The sequence below is a fragment of the Crocodylus siamensis genome, chromosome 13, assembly GCF_052110815.1.
Source record: "Crocodylus siamensis isolate JL-2025a chromosome 13, ASM5211081v1, whole genome shotgun sequence".
NCBI classification, from domain to species: domain Eukaryota; kingdom Metazoa; phylum Chordata; order Crocodylia; family Crocodylidae; genus Crocodylus; species Crocodylus siamensis.
The window spans coordinates 6,466,982-6,488,892 of record NC_143407.1 but is presented as its reverse complement, the minus strand read 5'-3'; the positions used below and the strand labels follow the sequence as shown (position 1 = coordinate 6,488,892).

Sequence of the window (21,911 nt, the reverse complement as noted above, 5' to 3'; positions counted from 1 at the left end):
TGGCACTCAGAATAGCAACGGTTTGCACAACAGGGGCTGAAGGTGCAGGAGTGACGGGGGTGGGACTGCACTTTATATAAAACTAAATTATACCCTAGAGAAGGGAGCGAGGCCAAACACCCATAATTACACGGACTATAACAAGAGATCCTACATGCAGGCAGGCAAGGGCAGAGGGGAGGAAGAGAGAGGCCTTGGGCTCATCATTATACTCAATATAACAAGGAGTCCGACATGCAAGCAGGCAGAGAAGGAGGCAGACGGGGAGGAAGGGAGACAGACCTCACACATATAATTAGAGTGGCTATAACAAGAGGCCCCACACAAGGGCTGAGGGCCTGATCCACAGTCCTGCTGGAGTCAGCAGCAGCTTGGGCGTCAACCTCAGGGGGCAACGGAGCAGTCCCTAATGGAGAGCCGGAGAGAGAAAGAAAAGCAGGACCTCAGGCACATGACTATAGGGAACACGCAAACCAACAGAGAGTGAGAGGGTTGTCCCTTAGCTAGCAGGCTCCCCTAACTGCAAGAGACATGGGCTCAATTCCCAGCTCTGCTACAGACTCCTGTTGTCACCTTGGGCCTGTCACCCAAACTCCCCTGCTGCTTTCCCCCTCGTTCCTACAGAAGGGAAACAGCCCTTCCCTGCCTCACCGGGGAGTTGTGAGGATCTACCACATTCACAACTACGGTGCCGGGGGTTATTTAAACACTGAGGTAGTCAGCACACTATTGTTATGAAAGGCAAAAACACACGAGACCCTAACTTGGCTGCAAAAACGCAGCTCAGACTCCTCACGTCTTTTGGGCTAACTAAATCCTGCTTTCAAACAGAGGTGGATGTAAGCTCCAGACTGTAAACACTCCTGTGTTTGGCAGAGGATGAGGGGGGGTGCTAGGGAATTTGCTTCACAGCCATTTTCCTGGTACCAGCAAACTTAGGCCGGTTTGTGGTTTCTACACTGACATCAGGAAAGTCAGTAAAACAACCCTACAAAGTTTAATGGAGAACAATGATCTTCCTACAGGGCTTTTGCACCACGCAATATAATTTAGCAAAGAAATTTCTACCTCCTGCAGACTTCTCTATTATACGTTGGTTAAAAAAAGCGAGTCACCCTCATGCTCTTTGAAATCATTTAGGCTGCTGAAATAATTGCTACAGAGTCCTACTGGTCTCAGCTTCATCCTCTGGGGCTTGTGTTGCAATTTCAACTGGTTTTGATGCAAAACTACAAGACGCTTGTGAGTGCCTACTGAACTTTGTACTGAGATGCTGGTTCCAAAACCAAAATACAGCTGGGGCAACGAGTGTGGGGGGCTGAACCCCAGTAGGAAGGGCAGGAAGGGGAAAACATATTCTAATGCTCTCTTAAAACCCACATGCTGGTTTGAGAGAGGAAACTAGGGAAAGAAAGTCAGTGGGTGGGTGGAAATAAACTGTAGCTGAATAGTGATAAATCCTGCAGTCTTTTCCCCGGGCCCAGCTGTGCTGCCTCTGGGAGTTTGCTCTGAGTAGGACCTTCAGGATTTAGTCCACAGGTCTGAGCCAAAGCACCTTAGCAACAATGGCAAAATCCCCTCGATTTCAACCACGGATCATAAGGTTCCCAGTTGCAGGGGTGTGATCTGGGAGTAACTGCTGATTTGATGCCGCTGGATATCAGGGAGCCAGAGCTAGCCCTGGGAGGACTGTTCACAAACTTTTCTGTAAGCCCCAAACTACCCAAGGCAGCTCCAAGGAAAGACTGGTACACAAGATCTGATGCCTGCTCAAAAAAGCCTACCATGTAGTATTCACTGGGGGCTTGTTTCCTCCTCTCATCCCATGGTTTCAGACCACTGCGACTGCACTGATTTTCAGTGGACTCCTTCCTGATTTTCTCCGGTGCAAGTGGCTAGAGCACAAGGCCTGACAGATGAAAAATGAAGTCTTTCAGCTGAGACGTGGGTTACCACAAGATGAGAGAAAGGATGGCTTTATGGTTAGGGCTGTGAACAAGGACTCAGAAGATTTGGATCCAGTTCACAACAGCCTCCAGTCACCCATGGTCATGTCACTCAGCTTTTCTGTGCCTCGGTTCCACTATTACAAAATGGGGACAAGGTGCCCTTTCGGTCTGCTTAGGCTGTACACGAACTTTGAGGCAGGGGCTGTTGCTTGCAATGCGTCTGGGCAATGCTTAGCGCAACGAAACCCCCTAGGCTCCATACAGCACAAATAACACGGCGCGAAGGTTTGCCAGCCGGTATACTATTAATACACAGTTAATTATTCGTTTGTCCAGAGAGACACCTCACTTATATAATTATACGGTACGCAACGAGAAGTCTTGTAGACAAACACAGCAACGGCGGGAGGAAACTGGCAATTAGATCAACTCCCACTGGTACAAGCCGGCCAGACAACAGACAAAAATAACGGGAAAATTTGGACAAGTTGGTTTGTCCCTGGGTTATGCACGCAGCCTTGCGGCTTGCGAAAGCCAGCTCACCCGTGTTTCAAACAGCGCACGAGCCAGTGAAGGGGCCCAACCCCACATCCACAGCCTCCCATAGCACCGAAAGAAGGAAGAAGCAGAGTTGCTGACACGGTGCAGGGTCAGGGCATCTCTTAGTACGAGCAGCCTCAGGTAGGTGCTGGACACCTTCGCTTTCTGGAGCTCAGGAAGATTTCCCTGCGTCAGAGCTTGGCACCAGGGCGGGGAGAACGACCAGTCGTGCTCATGCCGTGGGTTTTGCTTTGACAGCAGGCCTGCACAGTCTTCCTTGCTGGGACTGTGAGATTTTCAAATCCAAGCAGTCCCACAGGAAAACAGTATCAGCGTATGAAATAATAACTGAAAGCGGCTTTTACAAAATGATCTCTGAGCGTTTTGCAGGCAAGGCAGGGAGATCTTCTTGTCCCTGCTTGACAAGACGGCCCAGTGCGATAAAGAGACCTCCTTTAATTTTTCCAGAAGTCATCAGCCGTTGGCTCCACTCACGTCTTTGGTGAGGGACCCCAGGAGTTCTCCATCTTCTAGGAAGAAGCAGCACACATTTCAGCCCCCTCAAGCACAGCCCTCATACCCCCTGCTGCAAGGAATGTAACTGCACCACTAAAACCCTTCAGCATGGCATAACGAGGCATCCACTTGAACCCCATCTGCAAAGAGTCCCCAGCAAGCCTTTCTGGAGCAGGTGTTCATTAGTATCTAGCCATGTGGGTACAGCAAGGCATAGGCCTTGCAAGCAAGCAATGCTGTCATTGCCCTCGGGACTAGTATGTACTCCATAACCCTTTGCACAGCATTCGGCGGAGAATGATGCATCACATATTGAGCAACCCTCGACTCCCAGTGGATTCAGTTTAGACTGACCCTTGGGCTGTTCTTTGCATTGTGGCAGCGCCTTCAAGCTCTTTAGAGAGACTGTGCCTTCCCCAAAGACGCTGCATTGTCAACAGACAAGGCGGACAAAAGCACAGAGAGAAGTGAGTTTCCCCGTCGCATACAGCAAGTGTCGGGGCTTGGAACTGGACTGAGGCCTCCTGACTTCCAGAGTCCTGCTCTACCTACTGGGCACATCTACATGTACATTTACTGCCCAGTAAGAGGTTTTTAGGTGGGTGCCTACACATGCAGCTATTAAAGCTCAGTAATTCTGTACTGCATGTCTACTGTGCAGTAATTTAGTCCCAAGTCAGTCGACACCCACAGTGTTGCTGTGCAGTAAGGCGTCTACATGGGCATTACTGCGCAGTAACTAATCAGGCATAAATTCTCATACCTGCATGATGCAGGTAGCAAAATTTATGCCCAAATAGGCATAAGTCACCATAGTTACTGCTCAGTATGGGCGTGCACGTGTAGACGTGCCCGTACTGCACAGTAATTTCTTTCCAACTCTCCAATACTTTCTCTGCCTCATAATCAGGACCAACATGAGAGAAATGCCACTGTCCAGCTCTGGACATAGATTTCAAACAATATATTCAATAGATTTCTGCTCCATGCTACAGAGCGCTCCTGAGTCCATGCACTGGATAATTGCATGGAGCTGTGTCATGTCATTAACAATATAAACTCAGCACAATTTCCTGACTGAGAATTGTTCAATATGTTGGATGCAAATATTAATACTGACCCTACATGGAAAAATGGACTCCACATTTTGTTATATGCACAGAGGGAACAGGATGCAAGAAACATTTAAGCCCCAATAAATTATAAGATAGACTTAAGGGTCATGAAGCTATAAAAGAAGAGATAAAAACATCAGGTTCTTTTCACTTGTCTCTGTTTCTGAGCCTTTGAGATGTCCCTGGATCAGATTTTTTTGGCTTTTCTCTGCGGCAACAAATAAGGCCTGGAACATGCTTTTTTGAAAATAATAAAATAAAATAAAAATAAAACGACAGCTAAGATTCTCAAGAAATCACCAGACTCCAGCACCTAGGGTTTTAAGGAATAAAAAGACCAAACACTGCAAAACTTGTGAAAACGTAAGAAAAATTGAGTTCTGGCAACACCGAAGATACACATAGCCCATGAACCTTCATTTCTTTCACTGGGTACCTTGTACTATTTCTTCAGCGCAAGCCATGAAAAACAACGCCTACAAGTAGAAGACGGTGTTTAGTTAATTGAGGAAATTTGTTTCGGCGAGAGTCATGTTTTGGGTTCTGAACTTCCATTGGATCTATATCATTCGTGGCCTTGCGCTTAGGCCTCGTCTTGAGTAGATTAAAATAGCGTATGACTGTAGGGCTAGACAGTATTTCGCTTGCACGAACAAACCAACACATCCAAAAACTCTAGAGCAAGCAACTGGGAATTGCACCATGTCAGCAAGTGGTCAGCAGTCAGCTTAGCTGAACCTCAGAGTTCAGCTCGGAGTGCAAGCAAGGGACAAGCTGTACTCAGCACCAGTTCAGTGAACTGGCTTTAACTCTTGCTTTGACTTCAGGGGAAAGTGAGAATGACTATGGACATCAGACAAATCAAGGGGCCCCGGGGGGCGGGAGGGGGGGTGGCCCACTTTCCTAGCTTCCTGGTTTATTGTGGGTTTTTTTGTTCTTATGAAACAGTGAAGGGAGGACACTCCCGAAAAAGGCTCCCTGGTCCACATCCAGTTTGGAAGAGTTGGGAAAGGCTTCACTATTGCTACGTTCTTAGTGTCACCAAATAACAATCTGACAATGCAACGGGCAAGATCAGATTGGCGTCCATTTTGTCCCACCTCTACAACTGTGTCTACACCACAGATTTACCGCACTGGGGCTCTGGGAATGGAAATATTGCAGCTGGGTCATCGCAGTGCAGCAGCTGGGCTAATTTGCATATGGCTGGGCTAATTGGTACCGCCACTGAGCAGGGCTAATTAGCTCGCCCATAGTACCACACAGTCACAGAGCTGTACTGTTTCTGGTTCAGAAGCTAGCAAAGAGCAAGCCTAGCAACTCTGTCTTGCACGGTACCTTTGCAGTGCAGACTTGGCCTAAGAGTGGTTCCATGTGCTATGATACAAATCTTGCAGTGGAGAATTAAAAATAGCTTCCTAATGTGACAGATGTTGGTCACATTGCTTCACAAATGACTGGAAGTTGCCCAGACATGCAGTTATTAAAGCACGACAGCCCATGATAGAGAATAAAATAGAGTAGAACAGATAGCGTGTACAAGTGCCCAAACAAAACAGAATAAGTTTCTCCTCGAACCGCCTGGGTACAGATTGCTGCACACCCTGAAACTGGAGCTGTGTTCGGACTACAAGACCCAGAAGCAAAGATGCTGCTTTTGGAGAGACATGGGCTGCTTGGATCTGGGCCTTGCCCAAGGGACAGGGGAAGGGGGAAGTCAATGTACTTGGATCCATGGCTAAACCGAAGCACGCCTGAGTCTAGTATTTTGGTTTGAATCCCTTTCTGATAGAAACAAGGGCAACAGGATCTTTCTTGGAATTTAATCTTCATCTCTCTGTCTCCTTTAATCTCCCTGGGATGGCCAGTCAAAGGAGAGCGAGCTGGAAAGACAGATAAACAAAGACGTACCCTAGCAAGCCACTTGCTATTAACGTGTTACCTGGCAGCAATATTTCACTTGGGAGCGTTTTAGCTTGCTCCATACAGATAAAATCAGTGAGCAGTCTCTTGGTGTTCATGCATACACTGTCTGGGCCAATCAGGTGCTTTACTGGTCCCCCAGATGCATATTTTAGAACTTGATTAAGTGGTTTGGAGCATGGAAGAGACAGTGTTGGAGAAAATCCCTCCAATCCCAAGTGCAGGCTGAAGAGGAGACGAGCGAAGAAGAGCTCTGGTTTGAAAGTTTGCTCAACTGGGAGAAATCCAAATGGCGTATTTACATTCAGTCTCAAATTAATGCACTAAAGCATTTCAGATTCAAAGATATTCAGAGAAAGGATGAGAGGAAGGGAAGAGAAATGCCCAGAAAGTCACAGCGGAGCATAAGCTAATCAGAGAGCTCCAGACACGTTGCGCAGCTTTGCTTTCAAAGCCCTCCAAACCTCGCCAGTTATGTTCACAATTTCGCTATAGTCTCTCGGACTATCTGCGAGATGGGCTAGAAAAAGTTCACCTATGGGACAGTGAGCAATTTGGTCACAAGTGCTAGTTTCCATGAGAAGTTACTTCCCTAGGGGGAAAAAAAAGCCAACCCAAATACGATAGCTTACCAGCTCCACATCCGGGTTATTATTATTTGTCGTATTTAGTGATTTAGTGGGTAGGAAAACAGGAAGATGGAGACTGGATCAGACCAGGAGTCCACCAGGCACATACAATACAGTCTGCAGTGGAGGCCGGTAAGGTGTAGAAGGCGATGGGGAAACTATTGTTCAAAGGAACAAGGAGGGGACATCAGAGTGTGGCCTTATTATTATATATATCAGCTGCCCCAGAGGAGAGCACAATTCCTGGCCACAGCCAATGTGGCAACCAGATATCAGCCTGTAAGGGAAGCAGTGATATTTCCGGTTTCTCCTTAATCAGCCTTGCCAGTCTGGGCTGGGATTTTCAAAGGAGCCAAAGGACTTTCTCTCTTATCAAACAGAAAATGGAATCTGGGAGTCGAATTCCCTTAGGCTGCTTTGACGATCCCAGCATTTGAGTCTCAGCTCTTTAAGACACACTGGGCATGTCTACACATGCAAATGCAGCTGGATGGGTTTACTCCCCTGGAATTTACTGCAGAGTAAACCCACCCTGGGCAGGCATCAACACATGCATGCATTTGGGAGCAGATTTGCTCCTACCCTGCTCGGCCCCCCTGCAGCAGCCAGGGGGAACTCCAGGCTACCCCTGGGTGCTAGTCCAGGGGCTGGCAAGGAGCATGGGGCCAGGGGCACAGGGCGGCGGAGCCCAGGCAGGGACGATGTCCCCCTGCCTTAACAGCAGGGAGCTCCCGAGGTCAGGGAGCAATCTCCCAGCACCCACTCCACCATCAGAGCTGGGGCTGAGAGCTCCCAGCTGCCGGGGCAGGGGAACATTGTTCCTACCTGGGCTCTACCACCAGAGCCCATCCCGGCAGCAGGCAGCTCCCAGGGGCAGGGAGCAATTTCCTGCCCCCTGCTGCCCTGCCAATGAGGAGCAAATCTGCTCCCAGTTGGCCGTCAACACATGCCTTACTACGCAGTAACTACTCAGCAATGAATTTGCTACCTGCTTACAGGTAGCAAATTAACTGCGAAGTAGAGCAAATTACCGTGCAGTAAAGGTCTGCACGTGTAGACGGTGATACTGTGCAGTCATTTACTCTACTGCAAAGTAAGACATCTTGTGTAAAGATGCCTGCTAGGTAATAAAGCTGTCTGTTAAGGGGTGGGGCTCTGGACCACTAAAAGCAGCAGGTATGGATGATGAAGAAGCAGCATGGAAGTCAGCTGAATCTCTTGCGTCTATTGTTTGTTGTAGAAACTTGTTCAAAGGAACAAGGAGGGGAGATCAGAGTGTGCCCTTATCTATATATGTATTAGAGAGGTGCTCAGAGGCCTCCACTTACTAAGTACTGAGCATATGCAAAGTAAGAAACAGGCCCTGGCTCACAGAAGTCACAATCTAGACAGAGCTGAGGCATGATGTGGTTTGTCCCGGGTCCTGGAGCAGGCCAGTGGCAGAGTCAGAAACAGAACCCAGCTTCCCGGAGCCTTTGCCCTATGGCCTAACCACCAGCTCAGGCTGCCTCTGAGAGACAGCTATAGTGCCACCAAATGCAGACAGGGCTCAATCCAGCAAAGCACCTGTGCACACATCCAGCTGGTGAACAACCCCTAAGCCTTTGGTTGGATGTGGGCATACATCAGAGGGTGCTAGGTTCTGATAACACCAAGCAGCCCGAGGTCCAGAAAGGTCCTGAGCGTTTGCATCCCCCACTGAGTATAAAGAGTGCTTTAGGCTCCTCACCTCTCAGGATCAAGCTAACTGATCCTGCAAACCTCAGACAAAAGCCCTCACCAATCTCACCGGCAGCTTTGCCTGAGTGAAGGTATCAGGATGGGGCTCTGGGGCATGCAATGCATCCTCAAAAAAAGCAACTGTCCTTGTACCTTGGAGAGCTGACACTGTGGTACCTCTCCGATCTGGGTTGATTCTGGAAATTACAGACCGAATGAACCACACTGCAGCATTGGGATCAATCACGGAGAGTCTAATTAAGGACAAGGCAGTACGGTAATTGTGCAACCTTACAGGGTCAAACCAGCAGAGGTGCTGCCAGGGAAAATTTGTGTCTTTCTAACCTGTTAAGAGTCCTTAGAAAAAGTTAATTGAAGAGCAGATAAATGTGAGCTGGTGGACATCATTATTAACAAGAATAATAATTTGTACTACTACAGCAACTTTCATCCTCAGAGCAAGCTGGGAAGCCAGATGAGGGTTCTGTGCAAAAACAACATATGTTGCATGAGCAGAGCCTTATCCCGAACCCCTGGTAATTGTTACTGTTCTCACTGCACAGATAGGCAAACCAAGGTACACAAAGAAGAGTTTCCCAGGGCAAGACAGCACAGTGGCGGAGCTGAAAATGCAGTTCTGTAGGCTTGCCTCCCAGCCACCCTCTTGCTCTGCAGACACTCCCCTCTCTCAGAGATGGAAGCTAATCCACATGGTCTGGATTTATATCAAGTGCAGATCCAGGCCTGGATCCTTCCACTTACTAAATTGGGTCAGGATGACATGAAAGCAAGCTCGTTTTCAAAGGTCAGCCTAAAGCTTCATGCGTAACAGCACAGAGAGTTGACCTAATGACTACAGCACAGCCTATGATGAAACCATTTGGGTGGGGCAAGGAATTTCTCATGGCGTTAGTAACTCATCCTCCTTGCCTTTCAACACAAACTCCCAGCCGCTCCTGAGAACGTATTGCACCAAGATGTTCATCTCAGAATGGAAAGTTGCTAAACTAGGTGAGTGCATTCCTGTTTAGTGCATCCAGCTTGCAAGGCAGGCTGGATTGAAAGCCCTAGAGTTGGAGGTCATCTGTACAGGCACAAAACAGATGCACTACGGGTATCTCCTGAAGTGCCTGAGTACTGATCTGGAGGGGCCGTGCATAGTGATGAACAAGAAGTCCAGTCTCCAGCAAGGCTGACGCTCCATGTCATTTGAGATGGCCAGTTTCTATGGTCAGTGGTCCACTAGAGACCAATACACACTGTACCCAGGGACACCACAGTTATTTGGTATCATCTGTCAGTCACTACCAGGTGTGGATAAGCTCAGCCTTAGAAATCAGGGCTCCTGAAATCAACCCAGGCTCTCTGCGTTCCTCTTTTAGTTGTATTATTTACCCACGACTGATCTTGCTACGAAGCAGAAGGCACCATGCTGACCTGTGAGTTCCCATCAGCAAAAACAACAGTAAATGGTGGTCAAGGTACAAAATCTTCTTACGATGCTCGGTACAAAATCCTCATCGTTCAAAGTGCACAGCAGGGCTATTGCCTAATGCAGGATCTGTATCTACCGTGTCCACCCATCCAGCCTTGTCTTTAATTTTGTACCTCCCCTGGGAGCAGACTGTACAGCCAAGCTAGAGTTTACAAGGCAGGGTGTGTGTGTGTGTGTGTACACGGCTCTCCTCTGCAACAAGGCAGTAAAAATTCCCACGTGGTCTTAGCATAAGGGCAGGACCTGTCTTGGGTGTAGAGATTGGGGAAGGGAAGGAAGATCAAACAGAAGCTCCTTTTCTCTTCCTTTCTTGTAGGGATGGGAGAACACAATCCCTGCCAGCCACTTCTGTTGCCGGCTGGAAACACCCAACAAAGAGCTTGTCTCCTGCCTTCCCAGGCAGGCCTGGGTTTCTGCCACAGGACATGGGCTCGAACCAAAACTCTGGGTCTGGATTTCAAGGCAGCTGGGATCTGTACCTGCCTCTAGATCCATACAGTTGTCCAGTATCATCCAGATCTCTGGTGGGTGTGAATGAGCAGAGCTGTTTTGAAGGCTGCCGAACTTCAGGGTCTTGCCCCAGGTCTAATTCTCTTGGAGGTGCAGCCAACAACAGATCTGCTACCCCAGCCTGACTTCCCGCTCCCCACTCTCCTGTGGGTTCAAAGCCGGTGTTCAGTGATTTTGCTTTAGGCTTTTCTCAAGACCTAGCTAAAAGCAGAAGAAAGAATTAAAATAACACAGATGTCTACATCATGTGAGCACCTCAAAGCATCACCAGCGGTCCAGTTTGGATGGCTGAGAGAGTCTCTAGTTTGAGCTAAATTTCACCAAGGCCAACCAAGGACAAGGCCCCATGGCATTCGGCGTTGTCCACATGCACAGAAAAAGGGCAACGTCTACTCCATAACCCTCACGCTTGATCTGAGCCTTCAAGAGGCCGAGAAGCGATGTTGTCTACACAGACAACAAAGACAAGGAGTGAGGGAAAGGAAGCGTTATCACCCCTATTTTACAGATAGGAAGCTGAGGCCCAGATGCATGAAATTAGGCCAAGATTTTAAAATAGATTAGCATTTTTTTTTTGGTGTCGGACTAGAACCACCTACAAAAGAGCTTGATCATACAGCTGGCAGCTGCTCAGCACGTCCTGGAAATCCAGTTTCCAAATAAAGGCCTTGAGAAATAGTACCGCTCAAACCCACTAACCACCTTTGAACAGGCTGCGACTCGCCCAGAGCCGTGCAGATGCCAGAGGGCAGTGCCAGGGGCCGTCCCACGAGCTTCAGAAACTCACAGCTGTACAGCCTATCATTTGCAACTCATTTGTTGCCCGTCTTGAGTCAGGCTGCAAGTGGAGGATAGGGCAAGGCAAATTTCTTTCTGCAAAGCAAAAGAAATGGATGCCAGGGACCCTTACTGGACCCAGGTCCTGCCTGGGAGCCTCCAAGGGAGATTGTCCAGCTGGGCACGCAGACAGAGGGATGGTATGTGCATGGGGTGCCACCTCTGGGAGACTATAAACCCCCCCATCTCTGCAACTAATAAAAGCAAGGCAGGCAGCTTCAAAGGAAATTCAATTAGAAGCAAAGAATGTGACGCTCTAGTGGCAAGCAGCAGATCCTGGCCGGGGGATTGTTTTGTTTCGTTTCAAAACTGGAGCCTTTGATGAAAAAAGCCAGAGGGGCTGCCTCTTATTTTCTCTCTCGGCTTGTTTTTCTTTTTTAAGATATAAACACGCAGCAGTTTCCCGGATGGCAACAAAATGGGGAGAGTAGAAAATGATCAGTGGAGAGCTATTTTGTAGTGGCTGTTACAGGGCAAAATGGAAATAAAAGTGGCTATTTTTTTCCTCTGCATTTTTTCCATAGAGGCGGTTTATCCACCAATTCATACCCGGGGCAGTTAGGTGGGTGCAAACCCTTAGCCTGGCGTGCGAGTGGTTCACTGGACGCTCTTCCTGCGCGAGATTTCGTTTGCAATCAGTGATTGTAGAGAGGCAGGGCGGGAAGGGACCTCCAGAGGTCATCTAGGCCAACTCCCTGCCAGGGGCAGGATCATCCCTATTCAAACCAGTCTAGACAAATCCATAATCAAACCCCTTTGTGAAACTACCATCAACCCCGACACAGCACAAGACATAATAGCCAAACCTCCCACAGGTAAAGCAAGGGGACCTTGGCAGCCCATGTCCTGCTTCTGCAAAAGGTTGTTAAATACTCGCTCAGGAGATCCCAGGTAGAGCCCACTCCAGAAAGCTCCATAAAATATCCAACCATGGGGTAAAATTCCTTCCTGACCCCGAACATGGGACAGGAAACCTAAGTTGTAGGACAGCGCTCTTTGAACCTGCTGAGACACTGGTGCTATATGCAAAAGGACATGGCCACCAGGAAACTGCCGATTTCATAGACATCAGGGCTGGAAGGGACCTCGGGAGATCATCGAGTCCAGCCCCCCGCCCAAAGGGCAGGAAGTCAGCCGGGGTCACAGGATCCCAGCAAGATAAGCATCCAATTTACTCTTGAAGGTGTTCAGTGTAGGTGCTTGGACCACCTCCGCTGGCAGGCTGTTCCAGACCTCGGGGGCTCGGACAGGAAAGAAATTCTTCCTCATGTCCAGCCTGAAACGGTCTCGCAGGAGTTTATGGCCGTTCGACCTCGCCATCCCTTGGGGCGCTCTGGTGAACAGACGTTCCCCCAGATCCTGGTGGTCACCCCTGATAAACTTATAGGTGGCCCTCAGATCACCCCTGAGCCTGCACTTTTCCAGGCTAAAGAGTCCCATGGCTCTCAGCCTGTATATCCCATAAAAGGAGGTCTCTCCCCAAAGCTGACCCTCCTTCTCCTGTTCAGAGGGACATAAGAGTGGAAGGGGGCTCCAGGAGTCGAATCCAGTCCTGTGCTGTTCACAGGCCCTTCTTAACCAAAGGTATACTACAAATCACCGCTTTGAATCCTCACCCAGCATGCTGCAGAATCCCCTTGAACTACCGCGAACTGCAAACACCCTCACAAGTGGTAGGATCCCCTCAACTGCTGGGCTTAAAACTGCTCGTTGAGTAAAACTGGTGGGACTGTCCAGACAGACCAAGTCCCCCGTACAAATTTCATGCAGCTGAACGGATGTTGGGTCTTCCAGCCTATTTGAGCTGCAGATGTTGAGTCCACCAAAACTTGGACCCGGAGGTGAAGGAGGGGCTCTGAGTCTACCCGTAAGGATGGAAAACCAGCCGGACTGACAGTGCAGACACCGTAGTCCTCAGCACTGGCGACAGCAATGCAAACTTCTCCCATACGATAGCCTGGACCATGCCCTTCAGCATGGTCTACTATGGCAGCATCACTTGGGGTCACTTCTTCATATCAAGAGACCCTCCGTGTCATGGTGCCAGGAACATTTCCAACCCAGGGGTGCTTATACACATGCTCCGGGAGGGGAGGGGAGGAGCACTTTAATTAGAGAGGCTCTGAGAGTCACGCCAATTAAAGCGTCTTGTGTATCAGCATCCCCGCATCAAAATGGCGGGAGGGGCGCTTTAACTAAAGCTCATTGGTTAAGTAAAGTGCCCCTCCCCTCCCATCCTGGAGCACATGTATAAATGCCCATGGATTGAAATGTTCCTACATGAGATGCCGGAGCGCGGTAATTACCATGCTCCAGCAAACTCGATTCGTTAAGCCTCACTGCTCGTGTATAGGCACCCCATGATGCCGAAAACGAGGCTGGCTTGCTAAAACCAGATGCCCCATGGGATAGCAGGAAAGGAATCACGGGAGTTGTTAGCTTGAATCCAAGACCACAGGGCCCGGGTTCGGATGTGTTATAATGGGCACCGCAAGAAAAATCCCAGGATGCACAGATTGCAACAGCAGAAAGTTGCACCTTGGGATATCTGCCCAGAATGGCTTGTCGTTTCAAACAAGGGCAGAGCTGTACAAAGACAATGATCTAGTGGAAGTGAAGTAATTTAAGCTGCTGGAAGCAGAGGAGCACGGCGGCATGCGGCCCAGTATGTCTATGCCAGTACACCTATAGTAGATGCCGTGAAAGAAATGGTCCCTCGGTTGCTCCAGCTCAAGTGACTCCATGGTTGAACTTGCCTTTGGCAAGGGGTTAAGAGGAGGCTTTGGGGCAGAATATGTTGCTCTTCTAAGTCCTGACTGGGGAGAACAAGCCTGGGACCTGGTGCCCAAAACCTCTTGGGTCAGCAGAGCTCTCTGCCTGAGAAGCCGAGGCTCGAGCGAGGCATCTGCTGGGTCTTCTATGAAAGATGCATTGTTTGGGCCTGTCGCAGGGGCTGGGCCGGCTGCACAGCGTGGTGGGGCTGTACAGAACTGCTTTCAGCCTCGTGTTACACCTCAGGGCAAACTCCCTGTGAATGGTCAAAAACCCCACTGTGTCTAGTCAAGCGAGCTCCCTCTTCCCCCTCCCCGAATCCACCGCTCACACTGATGAAGCTGCAGATTTGCCGGCTGCCGTAGCCAAGCGGGGAAGTGGAAGGCAGAGGGGAGCCAAGAAACTGTGCGCTGTGGGCCAAGCTGTGTTGGGTAGGCACTGGGAGCTGGGCAGGCCCCCAACAACCCACGGGGGTTGGGACACATGTGCCAGTGAACAACTAAGGGAGAGGGGGAGAAAGAGAGGGAAGGACAAGTCTTGTGCATGCAAAAAAAATAGGGGGTGAGAAAGGAGAGAGAGAATTACTGGAAACTTTCCATCCAAAATGGTTTTTGACAGAAAACAATCCCCCCCACACACTCGAAATATCCTAAAAAGCTGTGTTTCTATTCTGTGTTTATACCATCTTCCCCCACCCAAGCCTTTTTCAGCCCCTTTTTCTGTCTTGGAAGCCGGGGAAGGAATCACAAAACCACAAACTGAAAATTTGCTTGGTGAAAATTGTCTCCCCCCCCCCCCCCCCGTCAGAAAACTGTAACCTGTAAAAAAAACAACCCCAAACCCCCAGATTTCTGCCCTAAATTTCATACAAGGAAACCACTGGCCTTTTTGAAGCAGGTCTGAGAGAAGTATGCAAGGTCATACAATACGGGCCCATATGGGCCCACACGCTGCTACGTTATGTGGTAGCTGCTAAGTATGGGCCCAGTGCTGGTCATGGAGCCCTTTCCAATTTTTCCTTCAAGAGGTTGCTTGATGGCACCCTACATCCAGGTCTCCTTGCTGCGAGAGGAAGGTGGTAATAAGACACGACCCATCTATAGAGTGGGGATCAAGAGGGGGGAATAGGGTGCAGATCCCCAAGGAAATCCCCTGTGGGTTTCATTTTGGCACAAGGCAGCTACACCATGGCTCTGGGGAGAGGGAATGGGATTCAGTGGGGAGATCTGGCGTCAAGCCCCAACGATCACCTGAGCCAGGACATTTCACCGCCCTTTGCCTCCGTCTCCCTATCTTATTTTATCAACTCAGTACACCCCAGTCATTTTGGCTTCTTTGTCATATTTGGATTCACATTCCCACGATCAAATCCTACATGTAGCTACCAGGAAGACAGTATCCCCCCTTCCAGAACCTCTGGAAACCACTCGAGAGCAAATTCTTCAGTACTGAAACGTCACAAGGCAAAACAAGCCTGGAATCAATGGACCGCGTCCATTCATTGTCCACAAAATGCCATCTGAACAAGAACTAAAGGCCTGTTCTTTATGGCTAGGGACAGACGTTACTCATAAACTGGTTTAAGTCATCAGAAACTGGTTTAAACCTGTAACAGAACAGAAGTTCACTGCACATAAACCAGTTTCAAAATGACTGAACCTGGTTTAAAATAAACCTGGTTGAATGTGGTATCAGACTTAACTGATTTGGGTCAAACTGGTTTATGCAATGTCTGTCCCAGACCCCTAGCTTCAGGGCTATAAAGAATAGCTGCCCCTCTCCTGCTGGATACAAAGCAGCAAACATCCAGGCACTGAATTCAACCGAGGGCTAAGGACAAACTTTCACTCAAGACTCCCCTGACAGCAGTTGGGGAGAGGAAGCTGGGCACGGTGATAGGCAAAGACTTGGGAGGCTTGGATTTGAATTCATGTTCCCCTGCCAACCTCTCCAGATCACTGGGCAAGTCATGGAGTCACTCTGCGCCTCAGTTCCCCTTCTGTAACATGGGGATAACAAAACTTCCTTCCTCACAGGGAGATACAAGGATCAATATACTGGGGATCGGGATGTACCCATGAACGATGGCAATGGGAGTCAGATGCCGAAGACAGACTTAGAACATGTCAGTCACAGCTCGACTCTAAATCACCGTTTGCATCTACACATGTGAAGCAATAAACTCTGCAGCAGTTTGAGCTGGAGTAAACTACTCCCAGGAGCACTGTTTACACAAGCACCCAGGACAGCAGCAATTGGAGTGAGGGCAGAGCAGGCCCAGGCTGGCAGGGGCCATGGAGAAGTCAGCCCCAGGCTGTGGGTGGTGGTGTTGGGTGGCAGAAGGGATGGCTTGGGCATGAGAGTGCTGCAAGTGCGGAGCTGTGTGGCTAGGCAGCAGGCAGGAGTCTGGCCCCCCAGCTGGATGGCTGATTGGGTGCAAGTTACACCCACGATCAGCATTTACACATGTGTTTAATTGCAGTAAATTACCCCGGTGTGAGATAGTGTTGGCCCCGACGGTACTATCTTACTGTGGCATTAATTAGTTTACCATGACCTAATACTGTTGCATGTGTAGATGGTGCCGCTTTACTCTGCAGCTAATGAGCCAGTAAAGCACATGTGTAGATGTGGCCCGCGAGACCCAAACTAGGTCTCAAATCACGGACAGCACAGGCCATTTAGCTTGTGCTTTCTGGCTCCCCAGGCTGTAACTCATGGAAGTGCTTGTTATATCTTCTAAATGCGAGGCATGTGTTGAATACTGGCAAGGGTGGTGCCTCGCCCCCGCCCCCCTGCCGTGTGCCTGTACTCACTGCCTCTCCACGTCTATCCCATCTGACGGCTGATGCCCTGGAGAGCAGCACTGAGCAAGCAGAGCTCACCCCTCTGGGGCTGGCCCCAAGGTGGGTTTTCAAGTCCCACCCTGCATTCCAGAGAACAACAGCTCAGCGCCTGAATATACGACCAGGAATCCTGCACGCAAGCCCCACCCCGGCCGCTGCAGCCAGGATTCATCCCTGCATTAGTTTCAGGCAACTACAGTACCGTGCCATTTATATTCTCTCCTCCACGGGGAAGGGCTTTTACAACAAGCTCCCCTCCAAATTCCTTTGAAGACAGTGTGCTGGAGTTTGTTTAGAGCCAGCCCTAGCAGGTTAATAATAGCACCTGTCTTTATGGCATGGGCCCAGTATAATTATCAGCCCCAACACTGCCGGTGGGTAAAACAGAGGCAAAAAAGTTTTAAAGTGGCCTCTGATCCCTATGTGGTGTCCATGTTATGCTCCATTTAAGAAACCTGAGCCTGGTGTTCAGAAAGGTGGAAAGATACTATCAGGTTTGTTGGATAATGAAGACCACAGTCCTGCCAGGTACCACTTCTGAGCCCCTGGAAGTCAGGGGAAGCTTGTGTGGACTCAGGGGGACAGCACGGGACAACTTGCAGAAACAGGAGTGTCAGGGATCCACCTCTAGACATCCTGGCTCCATTTTGGACTTAGTGACTTGCTTCGGGTGAGATTAGCAGCCAGATGTGAGCAATGGCATTGTTTAGTGGGTAAGGCATTTCACAGACACTCAGGACACGTGCTCCGGGAGGAGCGGGGGACGGGACACTTTAACTACAGCAGCTCTGAGTGCCTGGAGTGTCATGTGTATCAGCGTCCCCGTGCTGAAAAATGGTGGTGGAGGCGCTTTAACTAAAGCTCATCGGATGCTGCCATTTTTCAGTGCAGGAACACTGATACACATGATGCTGGGGTCTGCTGAAGCATGATAATTACCATGCTCAGTTAATCGAGTCTGCTCCAATGTGCTGTCATTACAGTGCGTCGGAGCAGCCTCGATGCAGGTGTATAGGTACCCTTGTGTTCTACTCCTGGCTCTGCCACTGACTTGCTGTGTGGCCTCGAGCAAGTCACTTCATCTTTCTGTTTTGTCTGTTTGCATCGTTGACAACTTGCAGCAAGCCTCGTCTCTTCCTATGGACATGTACAATGATTAGCAGGAAAAAGCCCTGTATCCAGAGGGGGTCCTAACTGCTACCTTAATGCAAAATGATATTACTAAGAATTCCCCTTTATTAACTGTACTGCATCTCTTCTTTAAGAATTACTACACGGTAGCACAAGAAAAAAAATGCTTTGACCATTTTGATTTTTTAAAATGACTTTTTCAATCATTATTGTAACACTGCAAATATTTGATCTAAGATTATTTCATGCCCAGATTTCTTCTGATGCCAGGCAGGTAGCATTTTGGTTCTGACAAATTTTCAGGAGGAAATCAACTTCACAGTACAGGACATGCTAATATTTAAAAATGAAAAACACACGAAAAGCAAAACCGAGGAAATTCAGAACGCCGGAGCAGTAGAGGGAATAAAATGTAGCTGATGCTGTTACAGAGTCACTTAGTGGTCAGCCCTTTGGGGGAAGGACTCTTGCTTTTATTCTGTTTGTACAGCCACTAGTACAACCGGGTCCAGGATTGTGGCTCACAAGTGCTACCCACAAGACAAGTAAATGAATAATGATCGTACCTAATAGCTAAAGCAGGATGGCCTTAGTTAAAGGTGAGATTACTAGCAATCGCATCATGGCCCACAACATGTAGTAGTTTTGCAAAGGTCCCAAAACACTTTATATGTTCCCTGCACAGGGATCGCTTCTGCCACCGCTGAAACGGAGCCGCCTCTGGAAAGCAGCAGAGTCAGACTGCCGGCCCGCCGCTGCAATCAGTCCACATCTGGAGTGGAAAAGAGTGGCTGCTTGGGTCCAGAATTCTGCGGCCACCTCTGCGGTGGAACATGGCACCAGTTTACCAGCAAAGAGCAACACCCCACAAGAGTTTAGGTCAAGGAGTGAAGAATACAACCTCCAGCTGGAAATGCAAGGGGGGTATAACAAAAGTATGCGTGCTCTGAAATGTGGGCCCAGCTACACTCCAGACTGTTAGCCCACAAAGTAAGTTTTAGTTTGCATTAAGTTAATTTTCCTTGCATTGAAACAACCTGCATTCGCTCAACGCATGAGAGTAGGTATCAACCAGCGAGATCATGCATATTCAATACTCCTGTGCAAAAGCATGCAGAGTGCATTGCACCAGGGATAAACTTGGCCCCTTTTGTGTCTTGCTTTGACAGTATATGCAATAGGGTGTGCTTCACCTTTAGCTGTCAGCTTCCTGCCCCAAATCCTCTCTCTCGATCAGCTCTCTAGCGTCGCTTCCACAGCCGACTATCTGTGGAAGTCTATTACCACAGAACGACAGCCAAGTTCCTCCAGATGTACGCAGCGGCCGGGGAAAAGTCCCCGAGACTCCAGCCCAGTCAGTGCCTCTTTGCGGCAGAGGCATACAAAAAGAGAGGGCGCTGCCCTTGTATCTTTGACGGGACAGCTTTCCCAGACGCGCGCACAGCGGAGAGGCAATTAGGCAGCAAGTAATACTGGAGGAGAGGAATGCTTCTTATGCATCCAGTAACTCACTCATTGTCATCCCTTACTAGGCTGTAACGCTCAACTGGATCCCCTCCTCACGCGCACCACAGCTTCTCACCAGGAGAAGATTTTATCACAGCCGGTGTGCTGCAGTGGACACACCGTGATGCAGCAGAACAGTCCCAGGCTCTCACGAGCCGTGGCATTTCACCAGCTCTAGCCCCGAGCCACACGGGAGGAGGAGGCGGCGGTGATGCCCAGTCCTTACAGAGCAGCACTTACTCACTTGAGCCATTTCATTGAAATCTAGAGCACCGAGTGCGGTTTGCTATAAAGGGGGAAGGACCAGGCGCTTACCACCCTCACCCCAGAATTATTTGCTACAAGAGCGCCCATCTCCCGTGACGTGAACCACCATCTGTAGCTTGTGCAGGGGTACCGGGAACATCCCTCCCCAGCCAGCAGCCCAGAGCCCCTCTGTGGACCGTGGCCTAAAGCCACTGAAGGGTTTCCAAGCACAAGCTTTCTGGTGAACAGCTGGGGTGGGAGGATGTGAATACATTTCATCAGATCAGGACCCAGGGTGAGAGGGGAGGCTGCATCCTGCGCGGGGCTGGCAGGGGCCCAACACCACGCCGTGTCTGAGAGAAGACAAAAGTTCTTATGAAGCGCAGGAGCTCCAGGGCAGCTGTAGCAGGGCTCCCCCAGCACCGCAGAGAGCCGGGCGGGGGAGAAACCTGAGCCCCCTTTCCCCCTCCAAAGCGTTTTATGTCCTGCACAGCCAGCCAGCGAGCGGGGAGTGCGCACAATAGTGCCTTTGGAGAGAGTGAAAACGGGAAAGGAAATGGTGGGCTTAAGGCTGGAGGTGAGCCCCTCGCCAGGCAGTCTCTGCAGCGTTCGGTCTGCTTGCTCTTTAACCCTTTCAGGCCTTGCTGAGTAAATGTTGCCTCCCCCCTCGCTCCCCCCTCTATGCCTGGAAAACAGCCAAGCCCGGTCCTCAAATCCCCCAGTGCCTTTGCTCCAGCTGTTCCAGGCACTTTGCAAAGTTTGGTGAGAAATGAGAAAGTTGCAGGCGCTCGGGTTGGAGATCTATCCTACAGCCGCACGCGGAAGCTCCTGCGCTCCCTGTACATCCGCACCCAGGGCCGGATCCTCCACCGGCGCAAGTGAGCTTTGTTGGACCCACGGGGAGCAGACTCACTGGGGCGCACGCGTCTGATCCAGACTGGTGTCTCTACACGCACCTCCGACACCGGGCCGATTTACTCCACCTGAGGGTGCGGCCCACGGCGTGCTCTCACGCTCAGCGAGAAAGGGGGACAGACATGATGCACGTGAACCAGAAAAGGGACCAGGATGCTCGGGGCTCCTGTGGACGGCACCGGAAAGACAAAGCCCTCCGAGTCTAAGCAGAGCCGGACAAAAGCCCCGGGTGCTTACCTGTGCGAGGGGGCAGGAAGGGCGTCTGATCCGCTGCGGGGTCTCCATTGAGCGAATCAGAATGGCTTGAGAGATCGCTGCTCACCTGGGACATCTGCCTGGGACCTGCGAGAGACAGGGAGGGAGCCAGGGAGGGAGAGAGGGGGACACTCATTGAAGGTGGCTAAAGAGCCCCAGCCATGGAGAACGCGGGGAGGGAATGAATCAGCGCGAAGCCTTTAGGTGGAGAGAGACGAAGGCAACCACGCAGCACGAAGGCGGCACGGGGCAGGTCGCCACTGCCCCGAACGTGGCGTCTGCAGGCGCAAAAGTTTGTTCGACTGTTCACCGCAAGAAACTCCAGCTCCACACACGGGCTTCCCTACACACCCCTCTCAGCCTGAGCTGCAGGGAGGAATCAGTGATCAGCCATTCCCACCCCACTTCCCAAAAGACGTGCACAAATCTTAGGGGGCACTCACAGTTTTGGTCTTTAATGGAGCTCCCGCAAGCTGAGTGTCATCGTACTGTCCTCTCCATGTGAAGGTCTCCCCAGGTCTCGCTAGCTGCCTCTTTCTCCAAACACTCCCCCTCTTCCAGCCTTCTTCTTCAGCTCTCCTTTCTGCCTTTCCTTCCCTTTTTTTTCCTCCCGTACTCCAGCAAGTGTCCTGCCCAGCACCTCTTCCTTTCTCAGGAATGTCTTGTGGTTTTCAAATAAAGGGGACGCTTGACTTCTTTATCTTGGTAGCTCTTTCTTTATTGCAGTGTTTGGTTACAACTGGACAAGTTTCTGCAGTCTATCTCCAGACTCTAAGCTCTGCCTCCCGTCTCTCACACAGGAAATTGCATTCAGGGCTGATTACCCAGTTTCCTTCAAGCTAGAGATATTTGGAGCCCTTGCAACCTATAATAAGCTGGTTAGCTCGACGGTTTAAAAAAAGCAGCGAGAACAAACAAACAAACACAAAAATCCACAAATTCATTTTGAAAAAGGAAGGGGTGTGGGGGAGACCTTTGCTTCTTTTGCGGGGGGGCAGGGAGTGGAG

The 21,911-nt window shown here is 50.0% G+C and overlaps 1 protein-coding gene across 1 annotated transcript in view; it reads right to left on the bottom strand.

Moving 5' to 3' along the window:
• The window catches only part of MDFI (MyoD family inhibitor), a 39,187-nt gene extending 17,482 nt beyond the window's left edge, over positions 1–21,705 (bottom strand). The window contains exons 1-2 of the mRNA XM_090025294.1: positions 21,348–21,705; positions 20,887–20,991 (exon numbers count right to left, since the gene is read on the bottom strand). Of these exons, the coding sequence (XP_089881420.1) occupies positions 20,887–20,980 (94 nt within the window). The 5' untranslated portion in view covers positions 20,981–20,991; positions 21,348–21,705. The remainder of the gene's footprint in view (positions 1–20,886; positions 20,992–21,347) is intronic.
• Between the last annotated feature and the right edge of the window lie 206 nt (positions 21,706–21,911).